Source organism: Calonectris borealis, chromosome 22 (genome assembly GCF_964195595.1).
Source record: "Calonectris borealis chromosome 22, bCalBor7.hap1.2, whole genome shotgun sequence".
Classification (NCBI taxonomy): Eukaryota; Metazoa; Chordata; class Aves; order Procellariiformes; family Procellariidae; genus Calonectris; species Calonectris borealis.
Genome location: NC_134333.1, coordinates 9,307,252 through 9,323,184, shown reverse-complemented (window position 1 = coordinate 9,323,184; position 15,933 = coordinate 9,307,252). Strand labels below are relative to the sequence as shown.

General features: G+C 42.2%; 1 protein-coding gene across 6 annotated transcripts in view; it reads left to right on the top strand.

The window, feature by feature from the left end:
* FBXL20 (F-box and leucine rich repeat protein 20) overlaps positions 1-15,933 on the top strand; it is a 43,172-nt gene that overhangs the window by 18,843 nt on the left and 8,396 nt on the right. For 4 of the 6 annotated variants that reach the window (XM_075171553.1, XM_075171554.1, XM_075171551.1 and 1 more), the window contains 7 exons: positions 5,237-5,291; positions 7,652-7,726; positions 10,154-10,248; positions 10,657-10,725; positions 10,917-11,012; positions 12,313-12,439; positions 14,447-14,521. In XM_075171553.1, coding sequence (XP_075027654.1) covers positions 5,237-5,291; positions 7,652-7,726; positions 10,154-10,248; positions 10,657-10,725; positions 10,917-11,012; positions 12,313-12,439; positions 14,447-14,521 — 592 coding nt within the window. The remainder of the gene's footprint in view (positions 1-5,236; positions 5,292-7,651; positions 7,727-10,153; positions 10,249-10,656; positions 10,726-10,916; positions 11,013-12,312; positions 12,440-14,446; positions 14,522-15,933) is intronic. The other 2 variants (XM_075171557.1, XM_075171552.1) reach the window with 1 other exon arrangement.

Genomic DNA, 15,933 nt, shown 5'->3' with positions numbered 1-15,933 from the left:
ATGTCTTGTTCTCTGGTTTGTTCATTCTGCAGATGGCATTGATGTCTCATGTATGTGGTTGCAAAGTGGAAAGCTGTACTTGAGCAAAATAAAGAGTAGGAGGGTATAAAAGGGGCGAACAGCAGCCTTTGTCACACCCCAAGATACAGAAATGTGCAAATCCAGTAACACTTTTGTCTGGGAGGATGGGGTGGAGGTGTAAAGTGCTCTGGAGGGCTGTCCTCAGAAATCTCTCCTTTAAACGTGTCCGTGCTTCAGCTGTCATGTCATGTTCTGCCCTACCACGATGCTGGTAGCGGTGATGTTTGTCCTGCATTTCCCCGAGAGCAGGACTCTCAACTAAAGCTGTCCTGCAGCACGTGGGTAGAGGGATAGCCGATGGGTCACAAATCCTTGTCCTGATACTGCTGTACCTGCTTCAGCTTTGTCTCCTGCCAGCTGAGTTTCTAGGAGCTTACACCTTTATACGTGAATATACCTTTACACAGTTAAAAATGAGCCAAACCAGCAAAAAGTGGAGTTCCGTTCACTGCCCTTGTTCCTTTGCTGCTCCCAGCTCCTCTTTGGGCAGCGTCTGGCTTGGTGACTCTGAACGGTGAATTCGTGGTCCACGTCGGCTCTGGCTGTGGTCGTTTCCCCAGAAGGGGCATCATGTCCCTGTTTCCCTGTGTGGCCATTAATGATGCCCTCTTGAAAAGGTGCATTCATTCTTTGAGGGCTGCCTGCCAGTTGCTTTTTGTCCGCAAGCCAAACCCCAACCACAAGCCTGGATTTTCTGTGGCAGTGGTGGTCTCTGCTGGTTTCCTGAAGAAGGTTTACTCTCAGCGTGACGTGGGGCTGCTAAACAGCTTACGCTTGGCAGGGTGAAGGGGACCAGGCTGCGGGAGTTCGTCTTTTCCTTATTGGTTCATGGGCAGGTCAAGCAGTTTTCAATTCTCTCCTGGCGTAAGCGGCTTTTACTTCATGCCACCTCCTGCTGATTGCTAGCCCATTTTCAGCACATCCAGTCACTGGCACTGGCTTTGCCATCTGACCTTCAAGCCCCGTGTTGATTTATTCCTCGGGAGCTTGAGTTCTGCTTGGGACAAGGAAGCAACAGAGCATGTGGGATACTGGTGAGTTGGCAGCAAAGTTGTTTCTGTCCTCCTGGCCAGCCCATCGGCATAAAATGAGTATGGAGCAACATTTAACTTGAATGGTGGGTCACTGACATAAATTGGTGTTGGTAATTTTAGAAGGCTAAAGGTCTAAGCTAGCTCACCTCAAAGCCTGCAGCATCCAGGGATTTCATTAGTCTTGACCCTAATCTAATTAGAGTGGCAGTGGGAAAGTGAGGAGTCCCAGAAAACCCTGAGTGGATTAAGAGGTTGAAACCTGAAAAATGCTCAAACTGCAGTGTGTTTTAGCTAAACTGTCTGGTGCTGGCCTGTTCAGGCAAAGTCCTAAACATAGTGAGTTACTTTGCAGGGAAATAATTTAATCTGCTACAATACCAGACTTGTTTTAATTCCTGTTTGGATTACTTAGTCTGCCTTCACCTGTGATTGCTGTTTGATGATGAAGTTATTGGTGTGAATTATTTTCTTACTGTCAACTCTGAAGAGTGAAAAGACCAATGTAAGAGCACAGCAGTCAGCTGTGAGCAAAACAGAAATCCTGTGTGTTGGATGTAAAAATAAACATCCCAGCTATGTGCCTTTTGATCTATTAAGGCAGAATCGGGAAAGCCATTATTCAAGTAGTACTGTTCAGCCTGCTGCTACTTACTCTTCTCTGCTTTCTTTCACCAGATAAACTGAACCTGACCAGAGCAGCAGATATTTTCTAAGGATTTGGTGCTTTAGAACAATTCCGGGAGGAGTTGTCCCTCTATTACTGAGAGAGGGTCTGGAGCTGACTAGCTAAGTTGCATGCAAATTTCCTGTCAGCCCAGTATGTTTCCTTGTTGTCAAGTCCAGTTTTAATTGAGCCATAGGGTAATAGCAAGAATGCATATTATTTCAAGTGAACATATAGATTACCTTTACTTTATTTTATACTGTGCAGATTGCTGAAAAGAGACCCAGCATTTATGACCCGTACTATGCTCCTGTTGGAAGACGACGTCTGCTCAATCACTGCCATGTGGGCAGCTTTTCTGTGGATTTGGCTTTTTTTTTTTTTTTGGAATGTTCCGCAACAGTTCCTTGGAGAAGAAAAAGCTTGTCCTCAGGGCTGCACTGGAAAACTTAGCTTGGGTCATTGTGCCTGCAAGATTTTGACTGTGCTCCTGCTGTTCTCTCCAGTTCATGTGAAGGGCTGTAGTTGGAGCCAATTCTGAAATGACCAAAATGCACAACACAGTAGTGACTGCTGCTGAAAGAGTAATTTTTGCAGTCTGATTCTGCTGAATCATTGGCTAATATTCTTGAACAAATGCAAGAGCAGTTCAGAAAACACTAGAAAATGCTCTTAAGCTTTTCAGAGCCAAAGTCCCCGAGTTAGACAAAAAGGGAACTCCTGGCAAAGCTCAGCAGTGTTAACCTCGGAGGTGAGAGGGGCGCGTGTTTTGCTGTGTTGACATCCCTTTTATCGTGTGGGTAGACTGGGAAGGGAGGAGCAGGAAGTAGAAAAGAATTTGGCCAAGACCTAATAGCCCTGATAGAGGGATGAGATAGTTATTAATAGCCTGGGATTTCCATGGAGAAAGCAATTTTAATGAAAATATAGAAAGCTTGTGTAGTTATTGACCTAGCCACTGTTCCCATGGAGTTTGATATTTTTTTTGCTCGTGATGGGAATCCAGGGTGAAAGTAAGAATTTTCCCTAGCTTCTATCATTTCCCCAGGCTTTCCTTGTATTGTTGTACATTGACATTGTGCTAAATAAATCCTCAGTGCTCACATACATGCATGAATAAACGACATTTAATTCAAGGGGAAGACTTGTCTATAAGCAGTTGAAAGCGAGTATGGAACTGCCTCTGAAATCCAGAAGTGGGTTCCCAAAACACTGTTATGGTAAAGTGCATATTAGCTCTTTTCCAGACCTCTTAACTGCGTATATCTCAGCATGTCACTGTAAATTTTGTCTCATGATGAGATGCATAAGGAACAGAGGGGAATTATCTTGAACCAACTCCTTGAATACTCCTGTGAGTATCTTTGGGCAATAGAGAAACACAAGGGAGCACGTGGCTGTTTATTCTGCTATATCCTGACTTAGCTGAATGTTTGACTGTTAAGCTACGTGATACCTGTAAGCATCTGTGTTTTGATAAATAATCTACATTCATCCTCTATCGGTAACATCCTTTTCTCTTCTTCCACCAACACTGATTGTTTCTAAAGTGCTTCTTATATACCTGCTAATGAAGAAAGCTTGGTCATGCAATGGCTGTATCATATCACCTTAGCCTTGCTTGTGTCCTCTCCTAAAATTTGAAAATCCGGGATTTGCTACTTGTACATAACAATATACAAATACATGGGTGTCTGTGAAGGTGCGCGGCACATATTAACATGCACACAAACCTCGGTGTCGGTAGCAAAAGCCTGGATAACCCCTCATCATTTATCTCTAGGACAAAGTGCAGTTTATCCCTGATGCACATGATGTTTGTTCATTGTTCTCAGCACCTCTTCCCCCAGCTTTATCAGTATCTGTGCTATTTATTCAAATGTATTCTTTGTACTTATCTGGGGAGATGCATACATCATACAGCTTTCTTGTTTTTATATTAGAGTTTCAGTAACACGTTAGTACAGGGTGTTTGTTAAATTTGTAAGTCACACAAAAAGAACATGCTGCCAGCAACATCTTCTCATTTGAGTCTCTTCCAGCACAGGCAGGTCTGTTGAGAATATAGGAAAGCTTACGTACGCCCCCCTTCAAGCCCACAGTCTTGTGGAAAGATGACTCAAGTGTTGCAGGTATCCAAACAATTGCTAATTTGGGCATACACTGTTCTCTTGAGAAAGTCTGGAGAGTTTTGAAGCAGTGGAGTTTTGTTTGTTCTCAGAATTTCTCCTGGACAACCATACTTTATCTGGCAAGAGTATTTTATAAAATAGTGCATAGCATCGGAACAAAATTGCTTGCCCCATACCTTTTAACACTTGCATCTGATAACATTTGCTTTCTCTTTCTGGTGGTCTTCAAGTTTAAAATATTAAAGCATATGTGCAAGTGTTTTCTTGTAGTCAAACACTTGTATTATCTTTGCAAAAACATTTCATCCTGCGGATTTATAATTGCTATCAAAGAGAATGAGACCTTATTATCTTTCTGCTGTCCATTTGAGCTCTGTTTTGTGGCATATGATTGTTTGAATAACTATAAACCATAAAATAACCATATTGATAAATTGGTACAGATTTGGGAGCTTTAAATGGGCTTGGTACTTCCTGCGTTCACAGACGGGGGTGTATATGCCTGAGATAAAAGCATGGATGTCTTAGCCCAGTATAGCATTGCAAAGTATTACTGTCTAATTCCTTTATCCCAATAAATAGGACGGCAACACCAGGGTGTTGGCCTGAACACTTGGGTGTGCCCTGGCAGAGGAATGACATACCACAGAGGAGTGACCGCATCGGCTTCATCCTAAACGCGTCTCTCCGAGACGCTGTACTGACACAATCGAACAAATCATCTGGCTGTGCGAGTTGCTTTGCAGTGTTGCAGAGCAAAATACTCCTCCTGCCACTGTGTTAACAACACTTCATATTTAGCACAGCTGTGAAAAAGGAGAAATAATCCATGCACTGAAATCAGGCTGTCCTGTTGCTTTGATCTGTTAAGTGTTAATTATTACACTGCCCGCTTTTGGAGAGCTGTTGCTAAAGATGTTTTTGTTGAACAGAGGTGCTGGGCACAGCGATGCTCCTGTGTCGAATAGGAGCCAAAAGAGCCCAGCGTGACTGTTTGTTCTGCCATATCCTGACTTAACTGAGTGTTTGACTGTTAAGCTACACGATACCTGCAAGCGTCTGTTTTGATAAATAATCGTTCAGTTTACTGTCAGGAAATACTACAAGGTGTGAGATTAATATTTCACAGTGGCTCAGTATCTGTGTTTTGCTTTCATTTGTTAACTGCTAGGTCTGCGCTTCTTTTCACAGTTCAGCTTTCAACTGAATTACAAAGAAGTTTTGCTGTTTCCAGTCCTTTTTTTTTTTTTTCTCTCCTTTGTTTTCCGTGTCCTCTTTGTTTTAAATGTAAATAACCAATAAGATATCTTTTATTTCCGTTACAGAATTTTCTCTTTCCTGGATGTGGTCACTCTGTGTCGTTGTGCTCAAGTTTCCAGGGTAAGAACCTTCCTCCTTGCTGGTGGATTTTAACAGTTGATTTATTTGGGTGACAATGCTCTTGCTCCAGCCTTCCCTAGCACGTCAAACCGGGAGGATTCATACCGGGGAGCTTTGTGCAACTCAGTCGTTATTTAGTGTCCCGTATTAACGCTGCAATACCAGAAACTTCTGATGGCACCAGTGAAGGGGCACTCAAAACTTGAATGCCGTTTTGCCGGTGTCCAAGGCCCTGAGCAGGTTACGAAGGGGAGGTGGCTGACTTTTTGCCCAAGAACTCCCCAGTCAGCCTGGGTTTGTTCGGGAGGCCTGCGCTGATGGAAATATCTAACTTGGATGAGTCTAAAATGGCATCTTGCGGTTTTTGGTGGGGATATAGAAATTTTGATTCACAAAGATGCTGCAAAGTCAATGAAAGTTTATTTTCCTACTTGGATGTAGTTGAAGTAAGCATGGAAGACAAAAATGAATGTCTGTTTTGTTTAGGGATGTTTTTTTCCTTAAGTAGCTCATAGTTTTGTGTGCTTCTAATGAAGCTAATGAAATCCAGCGTGGGTTATTCGCTTGGGAGAATTCTTCCAACTGCAGGTCCAGTTTTCTAGAGCTACCAGATATGTTCAGATGCATTATCCTGCCAATATCTACTAAGACGCACGGAGGAAGCATTACAACAGCAAGAGTGGGAAGTCGGTTCCACGGGAAGGTGTTTGTGGCGGTGTGTTCACCGTACTGGCGGAGCCGGTGCTGAGTGACACCTGTACAAAACTGATCAATCTTGGGTTCAGACTTGAACCATAACTTGTTTCATTATTCAGAGTACATAAGAATAAAAAAGACTATGCTTAAGCATTTTTAATTGCATTAAAAAATATCCTGCGTGATGTCAAGGCATTACGGTTATCCCATGTTCTCTGAATAACATAGGCCTTCTAGTAAAAGATCTCCCAGCTGAAATTCACTACTCCAAAAAGGGCTGTCAAAGATACTTGCCAATGTCAAGGTGTGCTCCCGTTTTTGTCACTTGCCCTGTTTACACAGTCCACGGGGCATCAGAGAACGTATTAGTCATTATGTGACACAGCAGGCATTGTAAAGGACTAAAGTGTCTGCACAGAGCTACAGGAAGGCTGTGTGTAATGTTGCCTACATTACACATTAAAATATGCTGTGTTATAACTTGCATCCACTGATGCATTTCTTTTCCACTGGAGCTATTACTTTTATCGTGGCAATAACTAGACCTTAAAACAAATATCAGCAATGAGATTTAAAATGCAGAAAATCAGTTAATGCTTACAGTTCTGTCAGCTGTTCTAAGTCTATACGTGGCTTGCACAAGAACTAGTTTATTGTGATGGAGGTGTAGCTTAGTGCATGTAATAGATGTAGTATAAAAATATGCCTATATACATGCACTCTTTCATAATGATGGACTCATGGTTATTATGAGATCTAGTTGTTTACTTTGATTATGTAATTAAAGCTTCAAGTATAGTACTGTGTTGACAACCTTTTTGATTCGTTAAGGGCAGAATTACTAACTTGCAGTTCCTGGTTCTCATTTGTAGCATGAGATTTTGTTTGTTTAAAAAAAAAACCCGAAACAAACACTTAAGTCAGAGGTAGTAAACACTGTCACTCTGGCAGGGGTGCATAGTTCTCGGATAAGAGCTGGGTGCGTTATCTGTTCAGCTTACAAAGCTTTGAATTTCTCCATCTGTGGGACGCAGCACCCCGTGCACCGGGCTGTGGAACTGCCTTGACCACCTCTTTCTGCCGGAGGCAAGAGAAGGTGTGCAAGATGACAGCCTCGCCCACCGCTCATGGGATCTCACCGCATAGTCCCCGGTCCCAGCGCCATCGAGTCCTCCTCAGACTAGCTTCGGTTCTCTTGCCAGCGTAGATGCCTGGTGTAGGGTCTGCTCTGGGACTCGCCCGCGTCCTGGTATCCTTCATCTTCATGTTGGTCCTGCTAGCAGCCTTTAAAGGCGTTGGTTTAGCTGGTGGTGCTGCAGAGGGAGTTAGGTTCCAGCCAGGACTGTGAAGATGCCCACGCTCCAGCACTGCCTCCTGTCCTGGGCTCAGCATCTACGCCTCCCGTGGGAGCAGAAGCGGCTGGGGCACCGCGGGCTTGCCTGTTTTGGGGACTTGCGAAGAGCGTGCCGCGTAGGTGAGGGGACTCGTGTCCGAGCAAGTGATTCTGGTAACTGCACGGTTTTCCTTGTTGGCTGTAATTACTTGTTGCTTTTACATCTGAGACAGAATGTTGTTTCTAAAAGGAACAAACTGTAACTAGGTCCCCACTGGCGGGTTTTTTTTTTCATATTAACAACACATTTACATTTTTTCCCCCGATAAAGGCATGGAATGTTCTGGCCCTGGATGGCAGTAACTGGCAGCGAATTGACCTGTTTGATTTCCAGAGGGATATTGAGGTATAATTAAGTGACATACAAACCCATTTTTCTTGTTAAAATGTAATTACAGCCTAGAATGAATTAATACTCCCAGCGTAACCCTTTTTACCTTCCCTGGAGATAGAAATCATTAATTTCAGTTCTTCTTAGCTTCAGGGAGTCTTTAAAGTCTTGACAATCCATTCAGCTTTTGAAAATGGACAGAATTACATATCTGTATCAAGACTTAAAGGTAGTAATAGAAGGAAAGTATTTTTGTGTGTGTTCTGAAAACAAAAATAAGTAGAATAGGTATGTTCTTGCAGAAAATACTGCTTCTGTATAGCAGAATTCAGGCTAGTTTTCCTTTCACTCAAAGAAATGTTAACATAGCACTGACTTGGACCATTAAGACTGAATGTCTCGTGAAACATGGCCTGCAATATGTCTATCCTTTCCTGTCTATCTTTTAATATAAAAAATTGAAATGTAAGTGAAGGTGATTGAGGGGGACGAGGTCAGAATTGTTCCTAAAAGATGCAGCTTTGGAAATGCTTCATTGTAGTTGTTCTAAATCTGTTAGATGTTGACTGCTCGGCACTGATAGGAATGGATGCTGTTGTCATGCTGTTCTTAAAATTAAAATTGCATTAATCAGGAAAAGGGACAAGGAAAAAACATTCTGATAAGAAATTTAAGGTTATATCCTCTTTAAAACACGTTGGAGGAGGGAGATAGGGAGTGTATCATTTTAACTCGTTATAGACAGAGGCATAAACCAGACGATGACTGAAGATTCACACCTTGTGGGAACTGGTGGGAAATACACACATCATTTGTGGAGGAAAGAGTTAAAATAATCTCTTTCTGCCAGCTGTGTATCTAAGCAGCTGAGACGCAGGGATAAAGGAACAGGCCTGTGATACTGTGCCTTCTGCGTGCTTGCAGGGGGCTGAGACTTCTCGAAGGAAGTAAACGGTGTGATTTTTGTTCTTGATAATAAATACTTTATCTCTTAACATGCCTTGAAAGTTCTGGACCCATATAATTATTTACTTTCATAGAGGTAGAGCAAAGTTATCAGGGTGCCTGGTCTGTGGAGGTAGCGGGAAACATGGACGGAGCTGCTCAGCCTTGCTGCTGTCGTTGGTCTGTGTAGGAGGGAGGGAGGCAGGAGTGCTGTGAATACAGACTAGGCTTTTCTCATTCTTGAGTGGTATTTGCATGGTTTTAATGTCTCTCTGTTCTCTAACGCCACTCTACATCAAACACATGTTCTTGCATAAGCACTGACCTCCCCTTTTAAAACAAAATGCTTGAATATATTGTACCTAACCTAAAAGCACCTGCTAGACTTTCCGATGTCCTAAATGTTGTTTGCTTTAAAGGAATGTAAATCCATCAGTTGATGTAAATTCTGTATATAACCGTGTTTGAATCCTCTAATTCAAGCATATGAATTCTTAGGCTTGCTAGAGGAATTGCAAAAACACACGGACTGTTTCAGATTTTCCAGCCCTTCTACAGGGATGTGCAGGTCAAGCTTCAGTCCTCCGTCAGCCTTCAGCCAGGGCAGCACTTCAGCGGCACGCGGCAGCTATAGAGCTGCTCCCGTAGCCCAGGAAAGCAAGTGGCCAGATGTCACCAGGAGCTCGTGCAGAGATCTAGTTAAGCTTTTTTCATTGTGGTATTATGTTGTGTCGAGCCTGACGCTTGATTTTTTTTGGACTGGAAAAGATGATAGAAGAATATCTTCATCATTATAGAGGTCTTAAATGCCAACTGGTACTTTAAGAATTGAGCGATGTTCCTGTTCTGTGATGAACAACCATGTAGGCTAAAGTAGAGGGGAAGGCTTTTGAATTTCTGGACACTGATACAAATATTCTCGCGATGGTTTTTGTACTTCATTCACAGTGAGAAATAGCTGGGTGAATGCTAGCTTGTAGTGGGGTCTTTGGAGGCTTCCATTGATTACAAATTTGAAATTAAAAAAGCATTTTTCTAGATCTCTTGAACACAAATGTTTGAATCCCTTTTTCTGTGAGAATAAAACTCATGGGCTGGTTCTGCCTCATCTCTATTTTGAATAGAAATTTAAGTATATCCATTTATAGTACATTGACTGTACTTATTTGTAAACCTTACAATGGCAATACAAAAGCAATGGCATTGCTTCTTTCATCTTTCTTGGGTAGTCTGTATCGATGTCTGGAAGCTCTGAACTGGAGGAAATTCCTCAGTCGTTAGCCTGAGCGGCTTTAGGTAATTGTTCCTTGTCTCTCCATCTTCAGAAGCTGAATAATTCTCCCTCTCCCTGCCTTAGATTATTATCACGGCGTTTTTGTTTTCTTAGCACTGTTTTACCTAGAATAAACTGTTGTTAATCTGCAAAATTTTGAATTCAACTTTTTGAATGATCAGGTGACTTTTGGATTTTAACGTAATTCTTTCTGTCTCCGACAGGGCCGAGTAGTTGAGAATATTTCTAAAAGATGTGGGGGTTTCTTGCGGAAGCTAAGCCTGCGTGGCTGTCTAGGAGTGGGAGACAATGCATTAAGGTAGTGGTATGGCTTCTTTCTGCTCTTAAATGTCATGTAAAGAATTATTCAACCACAACAGAGGATTGGAATAATATGTGAACACTTAACACTGAGATCTTTAGCCTGTGTAACATATAAGCCCTTTTAATTTATCATTTTTTAACTTCACACAGTAGCCATTTTTCTCAATTCTCATTAAAATAATATCAGCTGCTACGACAGGCTAAGCAGTAATTGGCACTGACTTACAAGCTTTTGCCTTTAGGCTGGGAAATCCCAAGGCAACGTAAATTCTTTATTTTATTTACTTATTTTGCTTGAGACAACTTTGTGAAATTGAATCTGATGTGTTATGGTTAAAACAAATGCTGTAAAACATCTGGAAATCTATTGCCTGAAAAATGTTTTCCCTTTCCTTTAATAAAGGACATTTGCACAGAACTGCAGAAATATTGAAGTATTGAACCTAAATGGCTGTACCAAGATCACAGATGCGTGAGTAACATTCTCATCTCTGTTTGCGCTGTCATCCCCTTTTCTGCGTGTACCATGTTATATTCTGCATTTCCTTTTTAAGGGAAGGCCAGGCTTGAGCGTGCGGTAGATAATATAACGCATGTCATATGAAACGTATGTGACTTAGAATAAATCTATTGCATGAGTGTGTCTTGTGTGCTCTCTTTCAGTACCTGTACCAGCCTCAGCAAGTTCTGCTCTAAACTCAGGCACCTTGATTTGGCCTCCTGCACTTCCATAACCAACCTGTCTCTGAAAGCACTGAGGTAGGAGTCGACGACGCTGACTTCTGCCGGTTGGTTCCAGATAGCGTGCCCCACTGATGCCCCGTGGGTCTCGTGTGCCTTGGAGGAGACTGGCATAGGCTGAGGTGTGACCGTGATTAGAATTCAGGCATTCCTCAGCAGAGCTCAACATTCACACATTGTGCCTCCTGGTTTGCCGAGACGGAGGAGGAGGAGGACTCGGTAAAAGCTGCCCTTGACCTTGTTTGTATCCGTCCTGATGGTTATTGGTAGAAGAAGAATTATATTCTATTAAAGTCTTGGAGGAGGGATTTTGGGGGAGACAGAAGTCTTAGTCTGCCTTTTTAAAGTGCTCCTTTACTAACCGTCAACTTCTTCATTGTAAGTGTACCATTGCGTACTTAGCAGTTGTTTACATAGCTAGAAGGTGAACACCAGCATGTGACTATTTGTCTTTTTAAACTGCTTAGGAGACATATAACTGCTTAAATCTGCTAAATGGAGTTGCCAAGTAATCTAGAAAAGGAAGGGACAGACAGACATTGGTGGGAAGATATTGGGACAGAGAAAAGGAGGCAAAAAAAACACTAAAGGTAACAATAGAGGCCAAGCTATAAAAAAAAAATTTAAATTCAAGTGATATACCAGTAGAATAAAAGAAAATACAGGAAAGCTGTATCATGGGAAAAAAAAATACTGGAGGGTGAATCTAGACAGCAGAAGAAAACACAGATTTGAAAGAACAAATGAATGATTAAATTATTTTTGTAGCTACATTAAAATACTTCGAGCCTGGTTTTTCATTCCCTTGAGGGTCTTCATCCTTGTCTCTAATTTCACATGGTCAGATTTGTGCTGCAGCTATCTTAAATACATGATAGCCTGTATATCTCTTCCTAATTACAAATTACACTTGAGTGTTAGTCCTACTGGCAGCTATTTGCAAATACAAAGTTACACCTGGAAAGTTAGAAGCAGCGTGGCAGAAATTTTTGTTGAGGGTGGTTTGGTTGTATTCAGATCCAGAAAGCCCATAGTGTCTGTCCTTGTATGGAAGCTGGGAGGTGTCCAAAATAGGATAATCGGTGGTGGTTTATCCTACTAATATTCCGTGTTAGAGCTCCTGATACTGCCTCTGGAGAGCTCTTCACATCTGGAGATGATGTTTGACAGAAGTGTTCCCCGTGGGTGTGTGGGTGCGGGTGCACATCTGTGCTCATGTGGGTTCCAGAAATGGGAATTTCCTAGATTCTGGCTTGAAGCAGGATTTCTTTCCAAAACAAAACCAAGTTTCCACACGCTTTTCCTTTCACCTCCAAAGTGAGGGATGCCCACTGCTGGAACAGCTGAATATCTCCTGGTGCGACCAAGTGACCAAGGATGGCATCCAGGCTCTGGTGAGAGGCTGTGGTGGACTCAAAGCCCTGTTTCTGAAAGGCTGCACGCAGGTACGGCTCTATGGAGAGTGCTCAAATTGAATAACATCTGGCTTATTTCTGCTGTAACTGAAAGTATGGGGATGAAGTATTGTGGATTTTTCTATTTCCAGAAATGTTACGTTACTGAAATTACTTACAATCTGTCTGTTGGAGATTAACTGCTTTTATTGAAATTCTTTAATAGCTTTGAGCTGAGCATGAATAGTCGGACAGTGAACAAATTGCATATCTAGCTGTAGAATCATTCTTCTTTTTTCCCCATCGGGAACACATTGAGCAAACTTTTTTAAAGAGGAGATAACTTTGTTATTCATGGCTAGACCCATCCATTTCTGAAGGGTCAGAAAATTTTAGAAAGCGTGACAGTACTTTCATTTGCGCTGGTGATAGAATTTCCTCTACGTGTCATTTGCGTCTTCTAGCTAGTCAAAGAGGATCACCGTGTACGTGACTCCTTGAAAGGACTTCTCTGCAGCCACTCAGGAACATAGTACTATTCCCTCAAGTATATTGTATAGCTCTTGAGCTATGACAGTATATTCTGAAGAGGCTGCAGAGGCTGTGGTGCTTGTACTTTGGAATAGATAAATGGTGCACTAACTCTTACAGCTGAAAGGGGTTTTTTTTGCCCCCTTGTTACACTTTTTGTTATTTAGACTAAATTCTTTTAATCTTTCTTCACTGTCTTACCTGGTGAATCATTGAAAAGCTTAATATGTTAAATACTTCCCTGTATTACAACTTTACTAAGGAGTTATATCAATTATGAACGGGGACATGGGGAACATCAACCTTGAGCATTACTCTTTTAATGAGTAAGAGCTCCTTGCAAAGCTATTTCACAAAGAATGTGGGGACTAATCCTTTTTTTTTTTCCACTTAAGTGGGCTGGGGTCTTTTTAATGCAGACAGATAGGCTAGAAAGGAGCAAACGTGTGTATCTCAGAATCTTGTCCTTGAAAAAGGAGAGTAAAACTGACCCATCGGGGTTGAAACCTGTGACCCAGAGACTCCCGAGAGTTTTAAGAGCCTCAAGGTAGAGCTGGAAAATGATCTCTGATCTGTTAGGTCCTTGTACCCGGACATTAACAGTGCTTATTTGTTTTGGATTTGGTTTTTTTTCTTGGGGGTAGGGATTCCTGAAGTATGAGTCAATACGTGCCATTTTTGTCTGCTGTGTATAGATAAACAGCTATATGTGTTTATTTTGCAAAAAGCGTATTTCTCCTGTGCGTGGACACAGAAAGTCCTGAAAGCTTATTATGATAAGCAAAGCAATAATACACTGGTTACGTGCACAAAGCAGTAATACCCTTGTGTGCACAAGAAAGCCCAGCTGTAAGGGCTGTAGTCAGTAGTTTTTCTAAATTTATACTACTGTTGGATTTTTAATATGTGAGATGGATATACATGGCTGTAAAAATGACTTGATTAAAGATAGAACAATCTCAGCCTATTTTGAGAATTCAGGTCATAGAAACAGCTTGAGTTTCTAGTAATTTATGGAGTCGTGAGTAATATTGATGGCAATACATCCTTGTTATCAGTTACTTGCCATCTGTTCTTATAGATTTAAGAATAGCAGGCTTTTTTATCATCAGAAAGCAACCTGGATATGTTTCACATTGAAATTTCACATTGAAATAAGACTTTTTTTTGTGTTTCAATATTGCAATATAAAAATAGTGTTACTTACAGGCCCTCGCTAGTGAAGCATTTCCTTAATTCCTGTAAATAGTTTCTGATTTCACTACTTGCTTTGTTAATTATGCATGTTTGATCAGGTCAGCTTTTCTTTAAATCAGTAACTTAGTGTTGTGGGTCTTTGAACTCTGTTCCTGAGATGGCAAAAAAAAAAAGCATGCAGTTATTGCTGTGTATTTTGAGACTGCAGTGCATTGCCCTCCTCCCCCATAGGTATCCAAACCACAGATGCTTTATTGTTCTCAAAGCTTTATTTTGAAGATTGCTTCAAGTATTAACAGGTTGCTTTGGTCTCTAAATTTTTCTTTCCAGCTTGAGGATGAAGCTCTGAAATACATTGGTGCACATTGTCCCGAACTGGTGACTTTAAACCTTCAAACATGCTTAGTAAGTAAAGCTTCCTATGATTTCCCAACTCGGCCATCATTGTGCATTTAGAAGCCATCTCTAAGCGGAACCATGCAGAATGTACTCCATCCCAGAAACATCATCATCTGTGCAGACAGGGCAGTTGTAAATTTACGAGACTTTTAAAAATAGTTGATGAAAAACAGCTTTTTGGTAGCATTCAGTAATGTTGAATAAGCCCCCAAAACAGTGTCATAGCATTCACTTTGTCAGAATTGTTTGTCTCTTTGCCCTGCCCACGGGGCTTCTAAACTCATTTGCAGGACTAGCTGGAAAAATTCTTTCCATCGGGCTGGAGTGTTTGTGTAGTGATCTAGCCAGGCGGTTCCTCCGGTCTCTTTATAAAATTGAACCAAGAAGTGCAGTTTCCCTGCACAGAAGGGCTCTAAACCAGTTATTCTGCAGTGCCAAAAATGTATATTTATGCCAAAAAAGAAATTGGAATGGGCTCTTTGTACATATCATCATGCAGTTAGTCTGACGCAGCGAGTAACTGGACAGTCTCTTCCTTTTCCACGGAAGTGGGCAAGGCCTTTGGGGGCTGCAGGGCTGAGCTCTCCCAGTCCTGTTTAAGGAGTAGCTTTACCAGTTACTCGACGGGCTAGAGACTGGTGCCCATCCATCTGAGACTGGATGCTTGCAAAGGAGGAGCTGGACTGCTAGCAAGTTCCAGACCTGCGTCTGGCGTCTAAGGGAGAGGCAGGAAGGGGAGAGGCAAACAGGCAGAAAAGAGAAGAAAACTAATAAGGTTTTTGATCGCCTTAACTGAAAATACCAAGTTCTTTGCAGTTTCTATTTCATCCAGCACTTGGGCTTACCAGCCCACAGACTTGCTGTTTGCTATTTTAAAAGAAGCAGTGCCAGTGCCTAGGTTGGTGGTTTTTTGGGATTTGAGTCTGGTTGCCTCTGAAAATCCAGAACCTAAGAACAGAGGGAGGTTTAACCTGCTCCTCCAGCATGCACAGCCTCTGCCACCTATTGTCCCTTTTTCCCTCACCCCACTGCGTGCGTCGCTCTTGATCCCGAGCGGCTCCTTGGCACAGCCACGCTGAGTCCCAGCCCCTTGCGCTCATGCGGGGAAACATCTGGAGCAGATTTGTGCACTGTTGCCATCCCAGACTTGTGAGCAGAGCACGTGGGGCCGGACGACCCTGTGTGTCAGGGGACGCAGCGGGTCGATGGAGCTGCTCTGCCGTGGGGTGAATTTAACGTGATTTGGGCTGTAAGCCTGTCTCTCACGGTTAGGTTGTGGTCCCAAACCACTGAAGTGTATTTTTAAAAGGCTGTGAAAACAACCTGTGGCTTATTTTGTGGGTAACTCTGACTGTTAGGTGCTTTCTTGTCTTGAGTTTCAGCCAAGAAGGTCTTTACGAGCAAGGGTTGCAGAGGAA